This window comes from Lissotriton vulgaris, chromosome 2_1 (assembly GCF_964263255.1).
Source record: "Lissotriton vulgaris chromosome 2_1, aLisVul1.2, whole genome shotgun sequence".
Taxonomy (NCBI): Eukaryota; Metazoa; Chordata; class Amphibia; order Caudata; family Salamandridae; genus Lissotriton; species Lissotriton vulgaris.
In genome coordinates this window covers 396283440-396307243 of record NC_141687.1, presented here as the reverse complement: position 1 = coordinate 396307243, position 23804 = coordinate 396283440, and the positions used below count along the sequence as shown (strand labels likewise).

At 45.1% G+C, this 23804-nt stretch overlaps 1 protein-coding gene across 1 annotated transcript in view; it reads left to right on the top strand.

Moving 5' to 3' along the window:
• The first annotated feature begins 6160 nt into the window (after window positions 1-6160).
• LOC147730445 (uncharacterized) overlaps window positions 6161-23804 on the top strand; it is a 65032-nt gene continuing 47388 nt past the window's right edge. The window contains exons 1-2 of the mRNA XM_086954067.1: window positions 6161-6184; window positions 16059-16943. Coding sequence (XP_086810193.1) covers window positions 6161-6184; window positions 16059-16943 — 909 coding nt within the window. The remainder of the gene's footprint in view (window positions 6185-16058; window positions 16944-23804) is intronic.

Here is a 23804-nt window from a genome sequence, read left to right as displayed (position 1 = left end):
GCACGGACAGTGGGCGGGCGGGAGGGAGAAGGCAGGACAACGGGAGGGAGGGGGATTTTATTTATTTCTTTTATTTATGAAGGCATCGAACACGGACAGTGGGCGGGCGGGAGGGAGGAGGCACGGACAGTGGGCGGGCGGGAGTTAGAAGGCAGGACAACGGGAGGGAGGGGGATTTTATTTATTTCTTTTATTTATGAAGGCATCGAACACAGACAGTGGGCGGGCGGGAGGGAGGAGGCACGGACAGTGGGCGGGCGGGAGTTAGAAGGCAGGACAACGGGAGGGAGGGGGATTTTATTTATTTCTTTTATTTATGAAGGCATCGAACACGGACAGTGGGCGGGCGGGAGGAGGCACGGGCAGTGAGCGGGCGGGAGGGAGAAGGCAGGACAACGGGAGGGAGGGGGATTTTATTTATTTCTTTTATTTATGAAGGCATCGAACACGGACAGTGGGCGGGCGGGAGGGAGGAGGCACGGACAGTGAGCGGGCAGGAGAGAGACGGCTAAAAAAACAAGGCGTAGGGAGAGAGGGAGGGCGAGGACAGGGGAATGAATGGACGGGGTGGGATGGGAGTGCGTGTAGGGATTCCGGGGCGTGTTTTCCATGCTCTCCCCTTCCCATTGGCTGGAAGGTAAAATTCCAGCCAATGGGAAGAGGAGAGGGCGGTACTTAAAAAAAGACACGGAAACGCCCCCGAATCGCGTTTTGACTGGGAAAGACTGATTGACAACGCTGTCTTCCAATGGCTAGCCTCCATTTATGGAGCTAGCCAATGGAAGAAGGGGCGGATTCAAGTCCCCCATATTGTAAACAAAAGCTTTAGCCTGGGCGAGGCACTGCTTCGCAGTGCTCCGGCCAGGTCGAAACCTAAAAAGATTAAATAATGACAACGTTTGTCAAGGGAGCATAGAAGCTGTCAGCATATAATGGAACATCTATAGGCGTCCAAGGAAATAGTAGAAGTGGTCAGCATGAAGCTTCTCACTGAAGGAAAGTCCAGCAGAGAGATATGTTCCCTCTCAGAGTCAAGGGAAAGTCTGCCTAACTAGCTGTGGAAACACCAATAAAATACAATAGTACCTTCAAAAAAGTATATATCGCTTTCTCGCCACCAAGTGGCCAAGAAGCAGCTGGACATAAGGGGAGTCAACATACTCCCTTTTTAATCCATTTTGCAATAGTCCTACCTAGTATAAATAACAAGGTGGCTCAGCCTGCTATCTTCCATCGAGTAAGGGAATGGGCCAAATTACAGAAAAATAGGCAGGTACTGTTACCATCAGAACAGAATTTACTCGCACCTAGTAATTTGGTGGAAGAGATCTATGAGATCTTTTGTGATCAAATAAATTATACTCTGGATCAGATCTTCCCAGTTAGGAGGCTAAAGAACAAGAAGAAACCATCAGCCCCTTGGAACAATGAAGAACTGAAACAGTTGCAGAACAAATGTAAAACAGGCAGAAAGAAAATTGAGAAAGCTATATATTGATTCAGACAAAAAAATCTTAAAACAACTGCAGACCTCATTCAAGTAAATGATCGCCAGGTCCAAAGCTGATTACTATTCCAAAACCATCCTGTTGGCTCTTAACAGCACAAGAACTCTTTTTACCATAATGAAGGACATGTCCAATCCGGCCTGTGTGAGCAATAAGATCAGCGCAACACAAAAGCTATGTGATGATATTGCCTTCCACGTTGACGAGAAAATCAATATGATTATTGATGGTCTTAACTCAAATATTAAAACTAATCTTGATATGAATAAAGACCTATTTACAACAGTGGTGATAAAACAACAGGAAGAGGTAACTGATAGTATCTTCAAGCAGGGTTGGAGACTTTTCAAATTCCCACTGAGGAAATATTTAATAAACTAGCTTTGAGTATGTCCTCTGGCTCGCCATTAGATCCTCTCCCGCAGAGAATATGGAAAGAATTTAATTCAGAACTATCTCCTTGGCTATGGCAGATCTGCTGCCAATCACTGGATAAAGTAAGTAAGTAAGTAAGCAAAAATCTTTATTGCATGATTAATTAAAATTTTTGCAAAATAGTACGTTTAAATGAGGTCACATGTACCAATACATTTGTTAAAAGAACCTCAGTACACATTACAGTAAGAACAGTTCATTATAAATCACAAGCTTTATCTAACAATTGGCTGGGGTAAAAGCAGATAAAAAACACCTGATTTAACTGTTATAATTATTGTTTATGTCCGTTGTTCAGTGCCCTGCATTGTGCTCCGTTGGTTTTTGATTATGATTTCCAGTTAAAACCGCAGTTTAAGAGTTGCAGCTTCTGCCTTTTAAAACCAGATCTCTGTGCTTGATCTGTTATGTTACAGTTACATTTGACATAGCTTTTGCAATATTAACAAATTTCACCAATCTGCATGCTAATTGGGCGTCACTTCCATCAAAACAGGCTTTTAATGCTTGCCTGAGGTTTCAGATCCCTCTCAAGTTCCAGGCTGGTTTTAATAGCCATTTGCGCTCTTTGTCTAAGCCTCTGCAGCTGCACAACAAATGGAGGATATCGTCTTTGGATTCGCCGCAGATTTTACAGCTTATAGTTGTGTGTAACTTTTGCCAAGGTGGAAGGTGCTGGTTGACCGGTAAAACTCGCATCCTCAGTTTCAGATATGATTCCTTCGCAGTCTTTGAGAATCCTGAACCCAAGTAGGTTTGCGGTGCGGCCCTTGTGTAACTCTGGATGACAAACCACTGTGTTCTCTTTTGGAAAGGGGAGATTTGGCTTCTTCCAAAGACAATAACTTTACTGTTTTGTTTACTAATTGCTTAAAGGTTTTCTGTGGGCCATTAATCTCCCAGAGCTCTTGCAGGGCTAGATAGTTTATTGCCGTTTGTAGATAGACAGCAGCTGGATTGTCTTTGTTTTTGTTCATCTCTTTTGATAAGTATGAGTTCATAGAACCGTTCTCTGCTCCCTTTATTTTGTACCAGCACTTAGCGTAAGCCACCTTCCATGCTACTTGCTGTTTTTGGTGGCCAAATTCTAATCTTAGCTGGGCTGGAGAGATGTATTGAGGGAGGTTAAAAATTAATCTAATTGATTTTTTCACTGCTTTATCCAGAACTGTTTTGTCTCTTCCTCTCATGCATTTGCTTCCAAAGGTGATGGTAGGAAGCAGTTTTACTCGAAGGACTTCTAGAAGAGGTGATAGACGAGGGCCTGCTATTTTTTGCTTAATTCTTTTTAGTGCTACTGCCAGTGCAGTCCCTCTTGTTCTAATAGTTGCTTTGTGTTGTCCAAAGGAACCCTTTCAGTCAAAAATGATACCCAGATATCTGTACTCATCGTCCACCTCCAACAATTTGCCCTGAAGTTCCCATCGAGGTTGTCCTAGTTTCCTTCGATTCAAGATCATCACTTTTGATTTCTCCAAGTTTATCGTTAGCCCGTTTCTATCTGAAAAGTTGCTTGTAGTATTTATAAGGTGTTGAAGGCCAACTGGAGTTCGGCTGATCAGTATTAAATCGTCTGCATACAGTAAATTTGATATTGTTTGGCCACCTAAGTTTGGGGCATAGTGGATGCAGTTGCCGAGTTCTGCTGAAAGATCAGACAGGAAAAGGTTGAACAGGGTCGGGGCAAGGACACATCCCTGCTTCAACCCCTTGGTGGTCGTTAGTTTCCTCAACAGGATGTTACCGGTTCCTAGTTTTATTTGGATCCATGTGTCGGAATGAAGTGCGATTAGAAGGTTCAAAAGTTTTGGGTCGATTTTCCTGCCTGATTGTTTGGCCCACAGTTTGACTCTGTCGATGACATCGAAGGCAGACGTATAGTCAATAAAACTGAAAAATAGTGGCTTCTTGATTTTTGCTGAGGCGTCTATCAATAACGAGAGAGCAAGAATGTTAGTCGTTGTCCCTGTACTTCTTTGAAAGCCTATTTGGTTAATAGGAATCAATCCTCTCGTTGATATCCATTTGAGTTCTTCCAGTAATAGACCTGCAAAGTATTTAGCCTCCATGTGAATTAGGGCTATTAACCTGTTGTTCTTTGCTTGATTTTTTCTGCCTTTTTTTAAAATGGGGGAAATAATAGATCCTTTCCAGGAGTTTGGGATTCTTCCCCCTTCCAGGATGTTTTTAAAGAGGGGACGTAGGTGTTCGGCACAGTAGTCTAGATCTTGTTTGTGTAGACTAGGAGGAATTCCATTGGGCCCCGGAGCACCCTCTTTCTTGCCATTTGAATTTCGATTTTGGATCGGTATGATTGTGAAAAACAAGAGATTCTCTTCTCCTACGTTCTTTTGTGATTGGAGATCGAAATTAGAGGCCGTGATGACTTGAGATATTTCGTCTATATTTTTGTTAAAATGGTGCTGCAGGTACTTTTCCCAATCTTCTTCTGTTATCTGTGAGTTTATTTCATAAGCCCTTGGGTTGTCTAGGTTGTTCACTGTGCGCCAGAATCTCGCGCTGTTATTAGTTTTGACGTCGTATAGCAGTTTGGCCCATGTCTTCTCTGTAGATTCATGCCTTATTTGCCAAGCAGTTTTGTTCATTCTGCACTTTACTTTCCTTAGTTCTGCCTGTAAGCTGATGTCAGTGCCTCTCTGATGCAATTTGTGAATTGATCTGTTAATTTCCCTTTTTATTTGCCTCAGGTCATGGGCTTGATTTGTTAGAGGGGTCTTTCTTTATTTGCTCTGATCTCCAATGGGTAGACTTTGATGATTCTTAATTCCGCTTGTGGCTACTCCTGTGTTTGAGTTAGCATTGCTTGAGCTGAGGTTTTCTAAGAAGTTCTCCCACGCCTTGATGTTATCTCCTTCAGTTATTCTATTTTCTTCCCAGCAAGTTTTTGCCATCGCCACAAATTTTTCCAGATCCTTTATTTTGTATTTTATTCTCTTTTGGTTTGAAGATACTGTTAAGTCTTGGCTTTCAGTTGAGAAAGTTTGTGCTGTACCCTGGACCTCCAGTTTAAGGTCTTGAGGCAAGTGGTCGCTACAGTCCATTGTTCCAATTTAAACCCGCTTACTAAATTGAGGAGTGAAAGAGATATAAAGGTATAATCTATTGCTGAGCTTGTCACCATGTTATGGTAGATTGCTGCTTGGGGGCAATCATCCGGGAATCTGCAGTTTAATGCTATCAGCCCCAGACTAGTTAATTCCATCAGTAGGATTTTAGATACCTTGGATTGTTTGCCCCACTTACTTTCAATCAGCGGCGAGAACCCCCATTCTAGTAGTTGTTCTTCTGCGGCGTCATTACCATTTTTCCCGGAGAGGGAAATGTTGAAGTCTCCTGAGATTATGTAATGTGGTGTCGTTGCTGCTGTCATGATCTTCGTCAATTCTGACACTAGAGATTTTGCACCAATTTTTTTCTCTCTGGGGTGAATATAGGTATTAACCAATACCACTTGTTTAATTTTTTTGGGTCCTGCTATCTCCATCTGAATTGCGTTGATCCCATTATTAGATGTGTATCTCATCATCAATTCTTTGCCTGAGCTTACTGCTTTTATTGATGCGTACATGGTTAAACCACATTTCAGACGTCCATACTTTGAGCTTCTACTAGCTGGTAGGTGATATCACTTGTAGCCTTGAAGGTGGAGAGGTTCTGCCTCCCAAGTTTCTTGAAGTAGGATTAGATCATACTGCTGAAAGTACGTCAGTAGTTCTGTAAGCATGACTTTTGACTCTAGTCCATTTATATTCCAGGAGCAGACTTTTAGTTGCGGAGAATCTTCTCCCTGTTTATTGGTCTGTCATGGGTCAGTGCGCCTGTTGTTGATGGTTTTTGCTAGCCAGTACCAGTCTTCTGGTGTTAAGTTCTCGTTGTTTCCCCGATTACGTGGGCTATCACTGTGCCTAGTTTCTACTGTGGTGCTCCGAGCTCCTTTCAGCACTGATTTCGTAGATCCGCTGTTCTTAACTCTTTTGAAGGGGTCCCAGTTATGTTCTTTGTCTTTTTGGAGTAGTGGTTCCAGGTAGCCAACATTGTACTGTGGTTTTATACGGATCCCCCATGCTTCTAGTTGGCTCTTCTCTTTTAGAATCTTCTCCACAGTCTTCCCTGTAGTCCAAGTGGTTTTTGATATTTCTTGCTCTGATAGGTGATTGAGTCGCACACTTTCTGCAGAGTCCAAATCTTGAGTAACCATGCCAGTTAAGTTGTTAATAGAGGTTAGCAGTCGGAGAATGTTGCCTCTATTTAGGGTGTCTTCCCGGCCTTTAGATTTAAACTCCGGGATAAATAACACTATTTTTCCGCCTTGCTGTTTCTTGGTGTGTTTTCATTCTTGGCTGTGTTTCCCACTCTTGTGGGTATCTAAGTGGCTGGGGGTCATTGCCGATCTCGTTTCCGTATTCCAATATGAAGACTGGTTGACCGCGTCTGCCTGCCCATTTGCAGCTATTATCGCTATAGGGTCCTGCGTTATCGTTTTTGTTTTAGTCATTTTTTATCTTTTCCGAGCCCGATCTAGCTTGGGCAGTTGGGGTTTTTATTGTTTGGATTGTATTGTCTGCCCAGACTATATTCCCCACTTTCTCTTTGTAGATGGTACTCATAGTTTTTTCATCCTTTACTTTAACCTGAGCAGTTTCCGGAAGATGCTCTGTTTGTTTGGCCTCACGTTCTTTTTGGGTCACTTGGCTTTCACGTGAGGGTGGTCTATCTTTATCTTCCGGACCCCTTTTTGAGGGTTTGTTAGATGCCGTCATTCTCTCTTGTTGAGATGGAGGTTCGTTGATGCTACTTTGTTCTAGAGATCCCTTTGCAGTCTTGCCCATCGGATGGAAAAAAGTCTGAATGGAGTTTGTTTTATTCCTCCCTTTTCTTCACTTGTTTTTCCTTGTCTGAGATTCTCGTTTTTTCCTTCTTCTGGCAATGCGTTGGTGTGCTTACCTCCCTTAATTAATTTGGGGTAGTTCAATAACTCTTTGGACAGATTGTTGTTAGGTTCCTTCCCTGGAGTTCTACCTTCTCCTCTTCCTTCTCTTTTAGGATCGTCTTCTTGAGTTCCATTGTTGTTAGCTCTCGTCTAAGGCATGGCGAGATATTTAGTCGGGCTTTCAAAAATGCTCCCAAAGCAGGCGGGTTGGGTGCAGTGCATGTGCGCCGGGCACGCGCACCATTTGTCCGCCTGCTGATCACTTTTGTGGCTGCTTTGATGTTCTGAGTGAGCCGCGCGGCCACTGAGAACATCAAAGCGGCCGCAAAAAATGATCCCCATTTGCCATTCGAAGCCCTCACTTTACTGCTTTGCTTGTTTTTCCAGTGGACAACAGGGGTTATCTTTTCCAATAGGTTTGTATTATTTGTATTATATGGGGTTGGTATTAAAAGGCACTTTCTATACTCCTTATGAGAGCTGAAGCACTTTCAAAATGGTCAAGGAAGTAGATAGAACGTGTTATATTGATGTTTGCACACTTTCAAGACCCGGGTACGGGTTACTTGTTTTCCAAATGATCAGTGGGACTCTATTTATTTATCAATGGGTTACTGTGAATCACGAGAGCATCAAGGGCACCTGTTTCTTAATTACTTTTTTAAACCTTTAGCTTTACACAGTTTAACAGCTTTCTTTTATATTTATTAATTAATTAACGAAGCTTGCAACAACACATATATATTTATTTCATAGATAGGACATATTGCACGTACCCATCTATTGCATGCATTTTCAATGGCATTCATTGGAGCTATTGAACAAAGGAACAAACAGGATAGAGTTCCAACCATCATCACCAAAATACCCCTCTCTACTGTTTACAAGTGGGTGTTCCCTTTTCGCTTATGAGGGTTGTGATGGAATTACCTCGACTTCCCGGATTGAGTTATGACAGGCCAGGGGGCACACCACCGAGGTGTGCTGACCACATTTTTCCTGTACATTCTTGTTACTTGTCCCGGGACCGGGTCACTCGCACAGGCGAGAAATCTAATCTGTATCCGTTCACGACCACTTATTTTATCATGTGCCGCGGCTGCCAGCCTGCCCATGGTGCACCGCAACCGTATCTTTTATCCACCACAACCTCACCGCTGGGGGTCTGGGATTCTCCAGAGTCGGGCATTAGCTCGCCAGACAGCCAAAAAAGATGTTCTTTTCCCCACACTACTCGTCGACTAATATTGTTCTAAGACACGGGCCAGGGGTGCACCTACCAGCTCCCCAATACCGAGTAAGAATTCCCTCTGGACTGTGACCACAAGTACAACCTATTAGTTGTAGACCACACGCCATCCATACTCCCTCGAGATTTCTACTCCCGAGTCCTCCTCATCTTTCCTCTATAGTTACCAATGGTTAGTTATGTGCTCAGGATCAACTTGTGTTATCAAAGGAATTACTTTGTTTTTAGTTAAAGAAGTGACTCTTAAGTGCCACTGAAAGGATGTCAACACGTCTTCTGGTAGGAGATTGATTTATTAAGACCAGTCATGGGAACTCCCCGGCAGCAACTGCCGTAGTTGGAACATACAGCACGAGCATTCCACAGCAGATAACCAGATCCCAACACACCTCCCTCTCTTCACAATGGGAAAAAAGAGGAATAGAAAAGGGCAGAAAGAAAACAGAGAAAAGAGAACGTGAAAATAAAGATGAAATTAGAGGCAAGAGCAGAAAGCAAGAAACAAATTACAACAACTTGTAATCACGAAATTTCAACAAATTATGACATTTTGTAATCAAGAAATTTCACAGGAAAAAATTTCAACCTAGAAGATGCACTTCTCAAAGGAGCATGATCAGAAAGAATAACACCTCCCTTCCCGTGAACACCAGTAGATGCAACCACAGGAGGAAAATGGGCCCCCAGATTTTTGTTTACCACATCTAAGATAGGTTTGGGTACAATGGAGATGGCGGATTTGTTCCAAACTCTTCCGTCCGTTAATACCACCACATGGTCTTTTACAGCAGACACTCTTATAGGAGATGAGAACCGAGACTCTCCCTTGTGAAAAAATCCCAGTTTCTTGATTCTTACCCAATCGCCGACCTTAACATCCAGAGGGTGGCGCACAGCCGACCTGGTGTCATATCTAGACTGAACAGCAGCCCTGACATCAGTTACGGAAGACAGCTTCTTGGTATCAACCACCCTTCTGGACATCCATTCCTTATTCAGTTTGGAGCCTGCTACCCTTCCCCGAAGTAAGGTGAATGGGGCAACCCCAATACTGACATGTGGAGTGGTCCTCACAGCCCACAACATATCACAAATAGCCTTGCGCCAATGCAACCCATTCACCATGTCTCTACTGGTCTCTGCTTTCTGGGCCTTCCTCTTCAATCAATCATCAAGTTTGAGAAATAAAATCGCTGAGGTCGTCCCAGATCGTCGCCAATGAAAGGATGTCAACACGTCGTCTGGTAGGAGATTAATTTATGAAGACTAGTCATGGGAACTCCCTGGCAGCAACTGCCGTAGTTGGAACATTCTCTGTTCCACGCAGGGAACATACAGCACGAGCATTCTACAGCAGATAACCAGATCCCAACAGCCACTAAGTGGACAATGTTGATAATACAAGAACAGTAGGGCCTGGGTAAGGAAATTGTTCCACTTTCTTAGTCCGTAAAGGATGTGATTGTGCCCATCCTGTTTCATGCAACTCAATGCTTAACAACAACAACAAAAATCAGTGCTCGGGATTTTTTCACAGTATAAATGATCTTTTAGAGAAATACTGGGTGCATATGTTTATTATTCTCACCAAAGATACATAACTACACAAGCAAATTGCATGTTGTTCCAAAACAAAAAAAAACGTTAAGTACATATTAACGTGATGCCAAAGTCGAGATCTAGTTTCTCCTGTCTGTAGCTTTCTTCGAGTGGGATGGTCTGTTGTCACCAGTCTCTCCTGGACTTTCTGTCTTGTATAACAAATACGTCTCTTGAAAATTAGGAGTGAATTTGTTGCCTGTACAAAGTGGTTGATTCAGAAGGCAGCGTCTTGAGGCTTCCATGCCAGTGTGAACTCATACATTGTATACCCTTGGTAGCTCCTATTTGTCCTCTAATTCCAGATCATGCCACAGCCCACCCGCACACATCCTCCCACCGGTGCCAGCTTCTTACGTTTCCTAGACCCACCCACACTGGCTACCTTTGCAAGCCAGATACATCGCTTACCAGTGCCAACTTATAAAAGCATCCACCAGTGAAGAAACTGCCCACTAGTCCCACCCCCTTCCACTGTTCACTGCTGCAGCACTTTACACTGCGCACCGGTGCAAGCGCTTGACACTACCCATGGAGACCCGTACTTACTCTGCCCTCCTGTTCTTTACTCTGCCCACCCATTCATGCTACTCACACCATGCACCAGTGCCAGGCCTTTCACTTCCCACCAGTGCCCACTCCTACATTGGACATCAATGCCAGCTTCTCCCACTGCCAACCACAGTCTACTCATTGCAAAGCCAGCCAATGTTGTCTCCTCATGCCGCAAGCCAATGCGTGCTCATCACGTCTGCAGCAATGCAGGCTCTTCATTTTACTCGCACTATCCAACGGTACCAGATCCTCACACTGCTCACCAGTGCAGACTCACTATTCTTCCCACTGGTGCCAGCTCATAACAAAACATAGCATAGCATAACAAAACACAACAAAACATAGCATAGCATAACACAATAAAGCATGGGATAGCAAAACAAAACATAGCATAGCATAACAAACAAAGCAGAGGATAGCAAAATAAAACATAGCATAACGAAACAAAGCAAAACACAACAAAACAGCATAGCATAACAAAACACAACAAAACATAGCATAACAAAACAAAAGATAGCATCGCAAAGCATAGCATAACAAAACAAAACTTATCATAGCATAGCTAAACATAGCAAAGCATACCAAACACAACAAAACATAGCATAGCATAACAAAACACAACAAAACATAGCATAACAAAACAAAGCATAGGATAGGATAGGATAGCAAAACAAAACATAGCATAGCATAACAAACAAAGCATAGGATAGCAAAACAAAACATAGCATAACAAAACAAAGCATAGCATAACAAAACACAACACATAGCATATCAAAACATAGCAAAACACACCAAAACATAGCATAGCATAACAAAACACAACAAAACATAGCATAACAAAACAAAAGATAGCATAGCAAAGCATAGCATAACAAAACAAAACATATCATAGCATAGCAAAACATAGCATTTTCTTTGTTTAATATAATTTTGTGCGTCTCTGTACATTAAGGGATTATGGGCCATATTATCAAGAAAGGGCGATACATTATCGCCGCTTTTATCGTCAGGAAACTGCAGATAAAGCGGTGATAATGGTCTCGATAATATATCCTTGTAAATTCCCATAGAAGCCCAGGTTATGGTGTTAACCTGGGCTTCTATGGGAATTCACAAGGATATATTATCGAGACCATTATCACCGCTTAAGTGGCAGTTTCCTGTCGGTAAAAGTGGTGCTAATGTATCGCCCTTTGCTGATAATATGGCACTGACGGGCATATTATTAAGGACCGGTGTTAAAATTATCTACGTTTTATGGGCAGGAAACTGCAGATAAAACGGTGAAAATGGGCTTGGTAATAGGTTCTTGTAAATTTCTATAGGAGCCCAGGTTCAGGTGTTAACCTGGGCTGGTATGGGAATTCTCAAGGGCATATGATCAAGCTCATTATCGTCACTTTATCGGCATTTTCCTGCCGATAAAAGCGGCGATAATCTATTGCCTTTTGTTGATAATATGGCTCGAAATTTGTTTTATTAATTTAATTGTTTACTTACCTGCAATGATCCAGATTCCGTTGTTTATCACTCCTCACCCTGCCCCTCCCCCGCCCCGCCTGCCTGCCCCATCGCAACTCCCTCCACGGGCCGCAGCTGTTTCTTTATTCCGTTATATTGCAGTGTCTATTTATACTCTCATTTTTTATTATATTTTCCTTGTTTCACACTCCTTGTTCTTTTGTTGTAAGTCCTTTTATTTTTATAGTCCGAGGTTTGTCCTCATAATCCTCCCTCTGTTCTTGTAAGTAATATAATAGAATATTTGATTTTTTTTGTAATGTTATATATATATTTTTTTATTATAGGTTGTGTTTATCGATACTGAAAATACTGTATGATGCCAACAAAGTTCCAAAAGCGGAAGCAACAAAAGAAAAGTGTGTATTTGAAGACAGGTCATCAAGAAGATTTACATGAAGAGAGATGTCTTAACAAACAGAAAGAAAGTCCTGGTAAGAGCAGGAGCACTTTTTGAGGAAAATATTAAAGACTAAGAGTAGTGTTCAGAAAGAGAAAAATGTTTTTAGTGTATCAGCAACGAAAAAAAAACTAATAAAGAGAAGAATAATGGAAAATCAAGTGCAGACAAAACTATGTATAGTAAAAGGAGGAAAAATCATTTTATGGAAATAAGGAAACAAATGTTTTATAATAGATTTGTGACACATTTAATTAAAGAAATTAAGGTATGTAAGAAAAAACAGTATTTTATAAGAAGAAGAAAGCTATAGAAAATGTAGTTGAGAAAGCTTTGGAATTGAAAAGAAAATTGTTTATTTTAGTAATCAATAGAGTTAAACCAATAGATAAGCAAATCCATTTTATGAAGGCCAAAAGTAAGTGAAGAAGATTAATTAACAGAAGTAATTTTTGTGAGGTTTTTTGGGTTAAGGAAACATTGGTCAAGTTCTGAGTCTTTTTTTAATGAAGAAAGTTATCTTCAGAGTAATGATTTGTTGCATGCAGTTGACACTAGTGGTCGTGCGTATGAGGTTAGAAATGGTTGTCCTATTGAGAAAAAGAAAATTGTTTCTAGAAATGCAGAAGAGGTGTTAGCTGGTGAAGTTTTAGGGAGACGTCCTAAAGCTCCAGTGTATACTTGGAATTGTAGTAGTATTTGCAGTGTGCAGCAAGAATCTATTGATTTTTTACACAATTTGTTACGTAATTATTCTAAGAAAAGTGTTAAACAAAAGATTAAGATGTTGCAAGGACTAGACCCTTGTAGCGTGAGAGAAAATACTTGTTTGCAAGGTCATTCTCTAGCTTGTCTTTCTAAAAAAGTATGTCGAAGTGTTTTCCACCATTTCAGGATGTTAGCAGTTCATCATACTCAGATGAGGAAATTAGTCAGAACATTGTATTACAGGAAAAGTCCAGCACTAATGTTAAAAAAGTTGAACAGTGCTCTTTTGCGTGGATCTGTATCAGATGTAACAAATGTTTGTGATGAAATTCAGATTAGTTACTTTGGTCGTCAGGAAGACAGTGGAGAAAGTGAGAGATTAATACAAGAAAATGTGGAAGAGAAAGTAGGACAGTGCTGTGTAGAACATTTTGAGCAAGAAATTATACAGTTTAAGGTGATTTCAGGTAAAAGACCAAATTTTTCTTGTATCTGTTGTCGACGAATTCATTATAAAAATCAGACCAGGACTGTTGATCTGTATTTAAAAAGTGAAAAGGAAAATAATAATGAGTGGAAGGATTTTGCAACGTATTTGTTGGTAGAGAATTGTTTTGATTTGGGTTCTGATCAGCGTATTTGTAAATATTGTTACAACAAATTAGATGAGAACAAAATGCCTGCTAGAGCTGTGCATAATAATCTTGAGTTGGTAAATATTCCTTCGGAACTGATGGATTTAAATACCTATGAGTCTATTCTTATTCAATTTGTGCATCCATTTCAGGCTATTGTTCGTATGGGGCCTTAGACGGGAAAATTGCCTCCTTCTGATTTTCAGAGAGGATTAAAGGGAAGAGTTGTATATTTGCCTCTGGATTTAAAGAAAAATATTGAAACTATTGGTGTAGAAAATGTAGAGTATGAACCTTTAGTTATTCTTGTTAATGGTGATCCTACTAAGAGTAAGAAAATCTGACAAGAATTAGTGGATGTTTGGAAAGTGAAAAAGGCAACGTTGTATCTGGTAAAAAAATAATCAATATTACAAAAATATGTATGTGGGAGATGAAGAAATAACTGTACAAAAAGATAGTGACTTGCCATCTGGACAAATTGAAAAAGTGGATGTGTCCAAAATTGAAGAAATCTACGAACATTAGAGTGTTCATCCATTGCATTCCAAAGAAATGATGGGGAATGCTATAGAGTTATTTCAAATGAAAGAAGCAAAAGGAAGTCCCATTAGTGTATGGGGAAAAAAGCTTGGAAGCTCGTTGTTTCCCTCAGTTGTTTCCTACAGGAAAAGGAGGACGATATGATGAACGACTTGTGCAGATTCCTGCATCTGAATACCAGACATCAAGATTATATGCAGAAGATCCAAGATTTCGACAATGTATTCCGTATTTGTTTCATCTTTTGTTTGAGAGTGATTTGTCTGGACTTTCTTATGCAGTAAACCATATATTGAAAACAGGTGTATATCTGCAAAATGTTTTTGCGAGAGGTGCTCCTCATATACCTGTCCTATTATGGATCAAAGATGCTGCAAAATTTGGAACAGACTCAGATGATACTGTGTTGTCTTTTATTGAAGAATATGCTACATGTGAAGTACCCAAAAGTACACAAGATAAGGACTTAAGGCAACAAGTCTAACGATTCCAAAGCCATTGTTGTGGGAAATACTGTCATCGAAAGTACAAATCTAAGGACAAATTCTACAGCAAATGCCGTTTTGCATTTCCTCGACCTGTAATATCGAAAGGAAGAGTGAACAGTTTTATGTAATCTTTGGGACATAATATCACAAGAAAGTCTCCAAAAAAATACTTACAATTTAAGAAGAAATGAAGAGTCAAAATACATAAATGACTATAACTCAGTCATTTTGTCTATGTAGAATGCTAATATGGATATTCAATATGTTGCAGACAATTCCATTACTGTTGCTTGATATGTGACATCGTACATAATAAAGTCAGAAAAGACGGAAATAAAGAAAATGTGGGAAGAGATTTCCCATGAGAAGAGTCTGAGTAAGAAATTATACAGTTACAGTTTGAAGATGTTATCTCATTGAGAAATTGGGGCGTATGAATGCTCGGATCGCTTATCATCTGCAAGTCTGTACTCTAAATCTAAAAGAATCATTTGGGTGAGTCTAGGTCTTGCTGCAACACGAAACCGAGTTCTTAAATCTGTACAAGAAATTGAATATTTAGCTGAAAAAGAGCCAGAAAGTACAGATATTCTGAAAACAAATATGTTGGATACATATTATCCAAATAGACACCACGCTAAGGAGCAGCGAGGTGGGAACTAGTCAAGGGAACGTGTTGTCTCAGTCAGGGATGTTGGCTACGCATGTGAGCACGGAAATGGGAGAGAAGATTTGGAGAGGTGCCTACGTAGATATATTCTCTCTTATCAGGCCGAAGAGGCGAGAGGAGGATTACAAAGACAGGGATGGGAAAGATCACTCCTTCCGAGATCGGAGACCTAGGATAGAGGAGACTATAACCAACTGGCTGTTCGGCTTTCACGTCTGTGTTACGGTGTTGTTGGAAAAAAGGCCAGAGTTGGCGATTCCGCTGGTGTTTTATACTAATAAGATTGTTAAGGCGCATGCCACTCAAGGCGGTTCTGCCTGGCTGACATACGATAGGGAGTTTCGCTGGGCGAAGGAAGAAAACCCCTCCATTTGTTGGGATCAGGTTGAGGTCAATGCTTGGTTAGAGAGCGTAAGCAATAGGGAACTCCCGGCTAGGCTGCCCTTTCGGACTTCCCAGGGAGGGCCGGGCGAGAAGAAAGGTACATGCTGGTCATTCAACGGTAAGGGGTGCACATGGCCCCCTGGGCAGTGCAAGTTCAAGCATGCCTGCGCTTACTGCGGTCACCAGTCCCATCCTGAATCTAAATGCAATAAGAAAGCCAAAGAACGGGGGGGGGGCAACGCCCCTAAGGATATCAAGCCTCCCCAAGTCTAATCTGCCTACTCCTGTTGACATTGAGAAACTAATCTTTTGGCTGGGTAGGTATCCGGATAGGGCAGCTGCCAGGATGTTGTTTGAAGGTTTTTCCAGCGGTTTTTGTATACCAGCATCGCATGTCCCTCCTATTACTCAGTGTAGGAACCAAGTTTCAGCAAGAACCCATCCCGCAGTAGTGGCCACAAAGGTAGAGAAAGACCGGGCTTTAGGCCGAGTAGCTGGCCCGTTCCCGGACCCTCCCTGGGAGAACTTTGTCTGCTCCCCTTTAGGAGTGGTCCCTAAAAAAGAGCCGGGTCAGTTCAGGATGATCCATAACTTATCCGCACCAAAAGGTGCATCGGTAAACGATGCCATCGACCCGGCGGAGTGCTCAGTGAAGTACTCATCCTTTGATGCAGCTGTTCAGAAAGTGAGGGAGCTAGGCCGAGGGACGTTGCTGGCAAAAACCGATATTGAGTCAGCGTTCCGCTTGTTACCGGTACACCCTGAGGATTACCATTTGTTAGGCTTTCAGGTCCAACAGCAATTTTACTACGACAGATGTATGCCTATGGGTTGTGCGGTCTCCTGCAAATACTTTGAGACGTTTAGCTCCAAGCTGCAATGGGTGTTTTCGCAAAAGTCAGGATGTACGGATGTGGTGCATTACTTAGACGATTTCATGGTAATGGGCCCCGCATCGTCGGAGGCCTGCGCATTGGCCCTAAGCCAGCTGGTGGCGATGTTAAAGGAATTTGGGGTGCCGCTGGCACCGAGCAAGACAGTCGGCCCTGACACGTGCATGTCCTTCCTGGGCATCGAAATTGACACAGTGGCGGGTGAATGTAGGTTGCCAATGGATAGGGTAAAGGCTTTTTCCCTAGCCCTTGAGGTAGCATTGGCGTGTAAAAAGGTGACATTGCACCAGTTACAAGTGCTTGTGGGGCAGTTGAACTTTGCTTTGCGGATCATTCCCATGGGACGCCCTTTCTCGAGATCTATAGCCAGAGCGATGGTGGGTCTTACCCAAAAGCATCACCGGGTGAGGTTAAAAGCAGGGGTGAAGGAGGACCTCAAGGTGTGGCGGGATTTCCTGGCAGATTTCAACGGGCGGGTAGTGTGGCCCGCGCCACCAGTGTCCAGTAAGGAGTTAGGATTATACACTGATTCAGCTGGTAGTGTTGGTTTTGGGGCAATCCTGGGCCCTGCCTGGTGTGGGGCGGTCTGGCCAGTGGAGTGGCACTTACCAGGCTTGACTAAGAACTTAGCCTTTTTAGAGCTCTTTCCCATCTGGGTGGCAGTTACGGTGTGGGCAGAGCGCTTCAGGGACAGGGTCGGGACCTTCTGGTCGGATAACATGGCAGTGGTTCAGGTTATCAATCGACAAGGGGCGACTTGCCCACACGTGCTGAGGTTGCTGAAGTTGTTGGTGTTGGCATGCTTGAAATTGAATTTGACTTTTAAAGCTGCACATATACCTGGTGTGGATAATCATGCTGCTGACGCTTTGTCTCGTTCCAAGTTGCAGGACTTCCGAAGGTTCCACAAGCAGGCGGAAGAGCGCATGACGACGTTCCCTACGTCACTGTGGAAAATTGGAGCCCCGCTTTAGCGGGGCTCGTAGGTGCCGCTCTGAGTGATCGCACCAAACGCGCATATCAGTCGCAGTTTAATGTTTACAATGCATTTGTTGAAAAGTCGGGTGGGGAGAGGGTCTTCTCAACTGAAACGATGTACGCCTTTTTACAGGTTCTTCGGGATCAGGGCAAAACAGTGTCCTACGCTAGGGCTTCCCTGGCGGCGATAGGCTTCTTTGTTAAATTGGCGGGGGAGCGGGACCCTGGGGCTTCATTCTTGATCAGGAAGGCCTTAGCGGGATGGGCCCGATTAGACGGGACACGGCGGGACTGTCGTAGGCCATTGGATCTCCCGACCTTGATTGATATTTTGGGGGTACTGCCTGTTATTTGCTTGTCTCCATTCGAGGGAATCATGCTGGGAGCGGCCTTCTGCCTGGCCTTTTACGGGGCCATCCGCCTGGGTGAGATTGTGGGGGCTTCCAGAGTAGATCACGGGGGGGCCTGCAGCTCAAGGATATCTCCATCTCCCCGGGGGGCCTAGTGGTGCGGTTGAGACGGTCCAAAACAGACCAAACAGGGAAGGGGGCCAACATCCATTTGCTGCCTGCCCCAGGGATAGCTGCCTGCCCCGTATCCCGTATGCAGGCGTATGTAGCCCGACGGCCTGCAGGGGGGGGATCGGCTCTTTTCGTCCACGAAAACTGGGATTGCCTGTCTCAATACCAATTTAAGGCAGTCTTTGGGTTGGCCCTGGGGAACCTGGGATTGGGAGCAGCGGGCTATTCTTCTCATTCCTGTAGGATTGGCGCCGCAACTTTAGCGGCTGGGGCGGGTCTGCCTCCCACCATGGTGAAAGGTGTAGGTCGCTGGACCTCAGATTGTTACAAACGATATGTAAGGCCTGAATTATTGTGATGCATATGTGTGCAGTGTCTAACGGTTCCATCTCTCTCCTTTTTGATTAGTATGCCCGCTTCCGTGGTATGGGTAATCGGGCACTCATTCGTGCGTCGCGCGGCGGTGCGCTTGCAGCGAAGAGAGGTGGTGAAACCGGCCGCATTGGGCGAGACCGAATTCGTATGGCATGGCGTTGGAGGGATGCGGATCCGACATTTGAGGCGGATCGTCGAGGAGCTCAGGGCACGAGAGCATAAATCGCCGGATTGTATTATCCTGCATTTGGGAGGCAACGACATGGTCGACAGGGGGCGCTTGGCTGTCAAGGAAGCCCTACCAGCAGAGTTTGCCTGGCTGGGACATGTGTTCCCATCAACGAAACTAGTCTGGCCTGGCATGATATCGGGCAGGGCATGGGGCCCAGGAGTGCGTCCAAGATCTTTGAACGTCTCGGTGAGGCGATTGAACGGCGAACTAGCAAGGTTGTGCTCAGTGAAGGGCCGCTTGCGCTACCTCCAGCACCGGATGATTTCCGGAGAAGCAATGTACCACCAGGATGGGGTGCATTTGTCAGATTATGGAACTGATACGTTTATCCAAGAACTCTGGTCATTTATTCTGAACGCAGGTGGGGAGGGTGTCAGACCTGTGGGCCTTGGCCACCCTTGTGGCGGAGAAGAGACCTGCGATCAGTAAATAGTGGCTAAACAAGATGGATGGGAGCCCGCGTGCCGGGCTCTATTGGCCAGCTCTGAGGGGGGATATGGCAAGCTCTCCACAGGGAGGAAGTGACCACCGGCTGGGGAGGCTAGGGCGACAGATTTTGAGCCTCCCGGGCGACTCCGGGCAGCCTGGTGGTCGAGAGGTGGGCCCCGGTAATGGCGGACAAGGATAGAAGGGCGGGACCCACCACTCTAAGGGGCAGGTGCACGGCACTTGGCGTAGGATACCCAGTTGCGAGATGCGAACCAGATGGTGTTTCTCCCTTAGGGTTGGGAAGGTGATGGAGCTGATATGCTCATGGAGCTGATATGCTCACAGAGCTGATATGCTCATAAATGTAGTTATGTTATAACTTGTGATTTTGATATGCATGTTATTGCTTGTCATGTTTATACAATGTGTGAATAAACATGGCCTTTTTTAACCCCACCTGAATCTCTGGTGATTTCAAATGTGGGGTCTTGCATGTCTAGGGTTGTTGGGCGGCGGGGGCATATCTGGAGGGTACGGGTCCTATGACAAGCGTGGAGAATCACGACGCGCGCAATTAGGACCCGGCCTCTCCGGACCCCGCCCTGCTCCTGGTCTCTGGTGATTGGTCGGGCGGACAGCCCAATCGGCGTCCGACCGACCCATTTCCACTCTGGCGATATCGCGTGACCCGAGGGTTAGGGGGTGGAGACTTCGGGCCTATTTAGGGTCAACTCCCTGTGTCTGGGGTCTCTGTTCCCGCTATCACTCCTGGATTCCTGACTGCCCGCCGGTTCCTGGCCATCCTCGAGACCCAGGCCGGCTTTCCGAAATTCCCACCCACCCATCGCTTAGATTAATGGTTTGAGGGGCGTTCTGCGGAGAAGAGACCTGCGATCAGTAAATAGAGGCTAAACAAGATGGATGGGAGCCCGCGTGCCGGGCTCTATTGGCCAGCTCTGAGGGGGGATATGGCAAGCTCTCCACTGGGAGGAAGTGACCACCGGCTGGGGAGGCTAGGGCGACAGATTTCGAGCCTCCCGGGCGACTCCGGGCAGCCTGGTGGTCGAGAGGTGGGCCCCGGTAATGGCGGACAAGGACAGAAGGGCGGGACCCACCACTCTAAGGGGCAGGTGCACGGCACTTGGCGTAGGATACCCAGTTGCGAGATGCGAACCAGATGGTGTTCCTCCCTTAGGGTTGGGAAGGTGATGGAGCTGATATGCTCATGGAGCTGATATGCTCACCGAGCTGATGTGCTCATAAATGTAGTTATGTTATAACTTGTGATTTTGATATGCATGTTATTGCTTGTCATGTTTATACAATGTGTGAATAAACATGGCCTTTTTTAACCCCACCTGAATCTCTGGTGATTTCAAATGTGGGGTCTTGCATGTCTAGGGTTGTTGGGCGGCGGGGCATATCTGGAGGGTACGGGTCCTAAATTAGTTTTTAAGCAACGTTTGCCCAAAGAGTTACCAAATTCTTACCTAATGTTTTTAAAGGCAAAATTTTAAGATCAAAATTTACCCTTTTGAATTAGTGCTGTTAAGGTAAATTAGTCTGGTGTTGTAGAGTATTTTGTAAGTGAGGGTGAGGAGCTTGAAGGTGATCCTTTTGTTGATATTGAGGCAGTGTAGGTTTATCAGGTGGTGGGTGATGTGGGTGCAGCCGGGGACATTGATGATCACTCAGGTGGAGGTCTTTTGGATTTTTTGTAGTTGTTGTAGGTGTTTGGCTGGAATTCATGTATAGAGTGTTTTGCCACAGTGTAGTCTGCTGCTGATGAGGGCCTGTGTCACTGTTCTTCTTCTTTTGGTTAGGATCCACTTGTAAATGTTGCGGAGCATGTGGAGGGTGTTATAGCAGTATGAGGAGACGGTGTAAACTTGGTTACACATGGAGAGGGAGGAGTTGAGGTTGAATCCTATGTTGTGGACATGGTTGGTAGGTGTTGGTACTGTTCACAGTGTAGTCAGGTAGCAGGAGTTGTCTGAGGCTGACGGGGGGGTCTGAGGATGAGTAAGTTCATCTTGTGCCAGTTTGTGTTCACAGTGCTGCTCTTTATGTAGTTGGTGACGTCCTTCATTGTGTTGTGGAGGTTGCTTTTGGTGGTATGTGGCTTCTTGGTGAGGAAGTCAAGTCAAGTCATAATACTTATATAGCGCACTACATACCCAGAGGGTTTCAAGGCGCTTAGGAAGGGGAGGTGGATTATTTGTCAAATATCCACGTTTTAAGCTGCTTTCTGAACGCTAGGTGATTCTGGGTGAGGCGAAGGTAAGCGGGGAGTGAGTTCCATGTTTTGGCAGCCAGGTATGAGAAGGATCTGCCTCCCATGGTGGTTTTGTTGATGTGAGGTACAGTGGCGAAGGCTTGACTGGAAGAGCGCAGTTGGCGGGAGGGGGTGTAGAAGGACAGTCGAAAGTTGAGGCAATCTGGTCCGATGTCGTAGAGTGATTTGTGTGCGTGGGTAAGCAGTCGGTAAGTAATCCTCTTATTGACGGGTAGCCAGTGGAGGTCTTTAAGGTGACCAGAGATGTGTTCGTTGCGTGGGATGTCTAATATGAGCCTGGCTGAGGCGTTTTGGATTCGTTGTAGTTTCTTCTGGAGTTTAGCGGTGGTACCTGCGTAGAGGGTGTTTCCGTAGTCCAGTCGGCTCGTGACTAGAGCGTGGGTGACTGTTTTCCTTGTTTCGGAGGGGATCCAGCGAAATGTTTTTCTGAGCATGCGAAGAATGTTAAAGCAGGAAGAGGATACGGCGCTGACTTGTCTGTTCATTGAGAGTGAGGAATCCAGGATGACGCCAAGGTTCCGTGCGTGGTCTGTCGGGATGGGTGCATTTCCGAGGGCTTCCGGCCACCAGGAGTCGTCCCATGCAGAGGGGGATTTACCTAAGATGAGGACTTCTGTTTTGTCTGAGTTCAGTTTCAGACGGCTTTGTTTCATCCATTCGGCGACTTCTTTCATTCCTTCGTGTAGGTTAGTTTTGGCGGTGCTGGGGTCCTTGGTGAGAGATAGGATCAGTTGAGTGTCATCCGCGTAAGAGATGATGTTGAGGTTGTGTTGGCGGGCGATGGCCGCGAGGGGGCTCATGTATACGTTGAAGAGGGTGGGACTGAGTGAGGATCCTTGTGGTACGCCGCAGATGATTTCAGAGGCCTCGGACTTGAATGGTGGGAGGCGGACTCTCTGGGTTCTTCCGGTGAGGAACGAGGTGATCCATTCCAGTGCCTTTCCTTGGATTCCGATGTTTCTGAGGCGTTGTAAAAGGGTGCTGTGGCAGACTGTGTCGAAGGCTGCAGAGAAGTCGAGGAGGATGAGGGCGACTGTGTCTCCATTGTCCAGTAGAGTTCGAATGTCGTCTGTTGCTGCGATGAGGGCGGTCTCAGTGCTGTGTTTGGCTCGGAAGCCAGATTGTGAGGGGTCGAGTGATTTGTTGTTTTCGAGGAAGGTGGAGAGCTGGTTGTTGACAGCTTTCTCGATGACTTTGGCCGGGAATGGAAGAAGTGAGATGGGGCGGTAGTTTTTGAGTTCGGTGGGGTCTGCTGTTGGTTTTTTCAGAAGGGCGGTGAGTTCAGCGTGTTTCCAGTCTTCTGGGAAGGTAGTGGAGTTGAAGGAGCAGTTGATGACGTCTCGGAGGTGCGGAGCTATGACGGAGTCTGCTTTGTTGAAGATGTGGTGGGGGCATGGGTCTGTGGGGGATCCGGAGTGGATGGAATTCATCAGGCGGATGGTGTCCTCAGTGGAGATTGGGTTCCAGGCGTTAAGGGTGTTAACGGGGGGAGGATGGTCAGCTGATGGTAGGGTGGGTTGCCTTCCGGGTTGGTTGTCAAAGCTGTTGTGGATGTCAGCAATCTTGTTGTGGAAAAATGAGGCTAGGGAATCGCAGAGGGTTTGAGAGGGGGTGATGTCGTTAGAGTTGGCCGAGGGGTTGGAAAATTCCTTGACGATGTTGAAAAGTTCCTTGCTGTTGTGGGCGTTGTTGTCAAGTCGATCTTTGAATGCTGTTTTCTTGGCTTTTCGGATCAGTTGGTGGTGAGTACGGATGGCGCTTTTGAAGGCGTCCTTGTTGCTGGTGGATGGGTCTTTTTTCCAGGCCTTTTCAAGGGAGCGGCACAGTTTCTTGGATTTCTTGAGGTCGTCGTTGAACCATGAGGCCTTCTTGAAGCCAAGTTTGTGTTGACGTTTTTTCAGTGGTGCTAAGGTGTCGGCGGTGTTGGATAACCAAACGGTGAGGTTGGAGGCGGCTTCGTTGGCGTTAGAAGAGAGGGCTGGGGAGGATTGAAGGAGTGATGTGGAGATCTGCTCTGTGGTGATTTTGTTCCAGTTCCTTTGCAGAGTTGGTTGGGGGTGGTTGATGGGTTTCGGCTTGTTGTAGATGAAGTGAACGCAGCTGTGGTCAGTCCAGAGGAGCTCCGTAGTGTGGCTGAAGGAGACATGGTTGCTGGAGGTGAAGATGGGGTCGAGAGTGTGACCTGCGATGTGGGTGGGGGAAGTGACCAGTTGTTTAAGTCCGAGGTTGGCGAGGTTGTCCAAGAAGGTGGCGGTGTTGCGGTCGTTGATCTTTTCAAGGTGGAAGTTGAGGTCTCCCAGAAGGATGTAGTCTTTGGAGGGGAGCGCGTGTGGAGTGATGAAGTCCGTGATGTCTTCACTGAATTTTGCGCGGGGTCCAGGTGGTCTGTAGAGGAGGGTGCCTCTGAGTGTGGTCTTGGGGTCGATGTGGATCT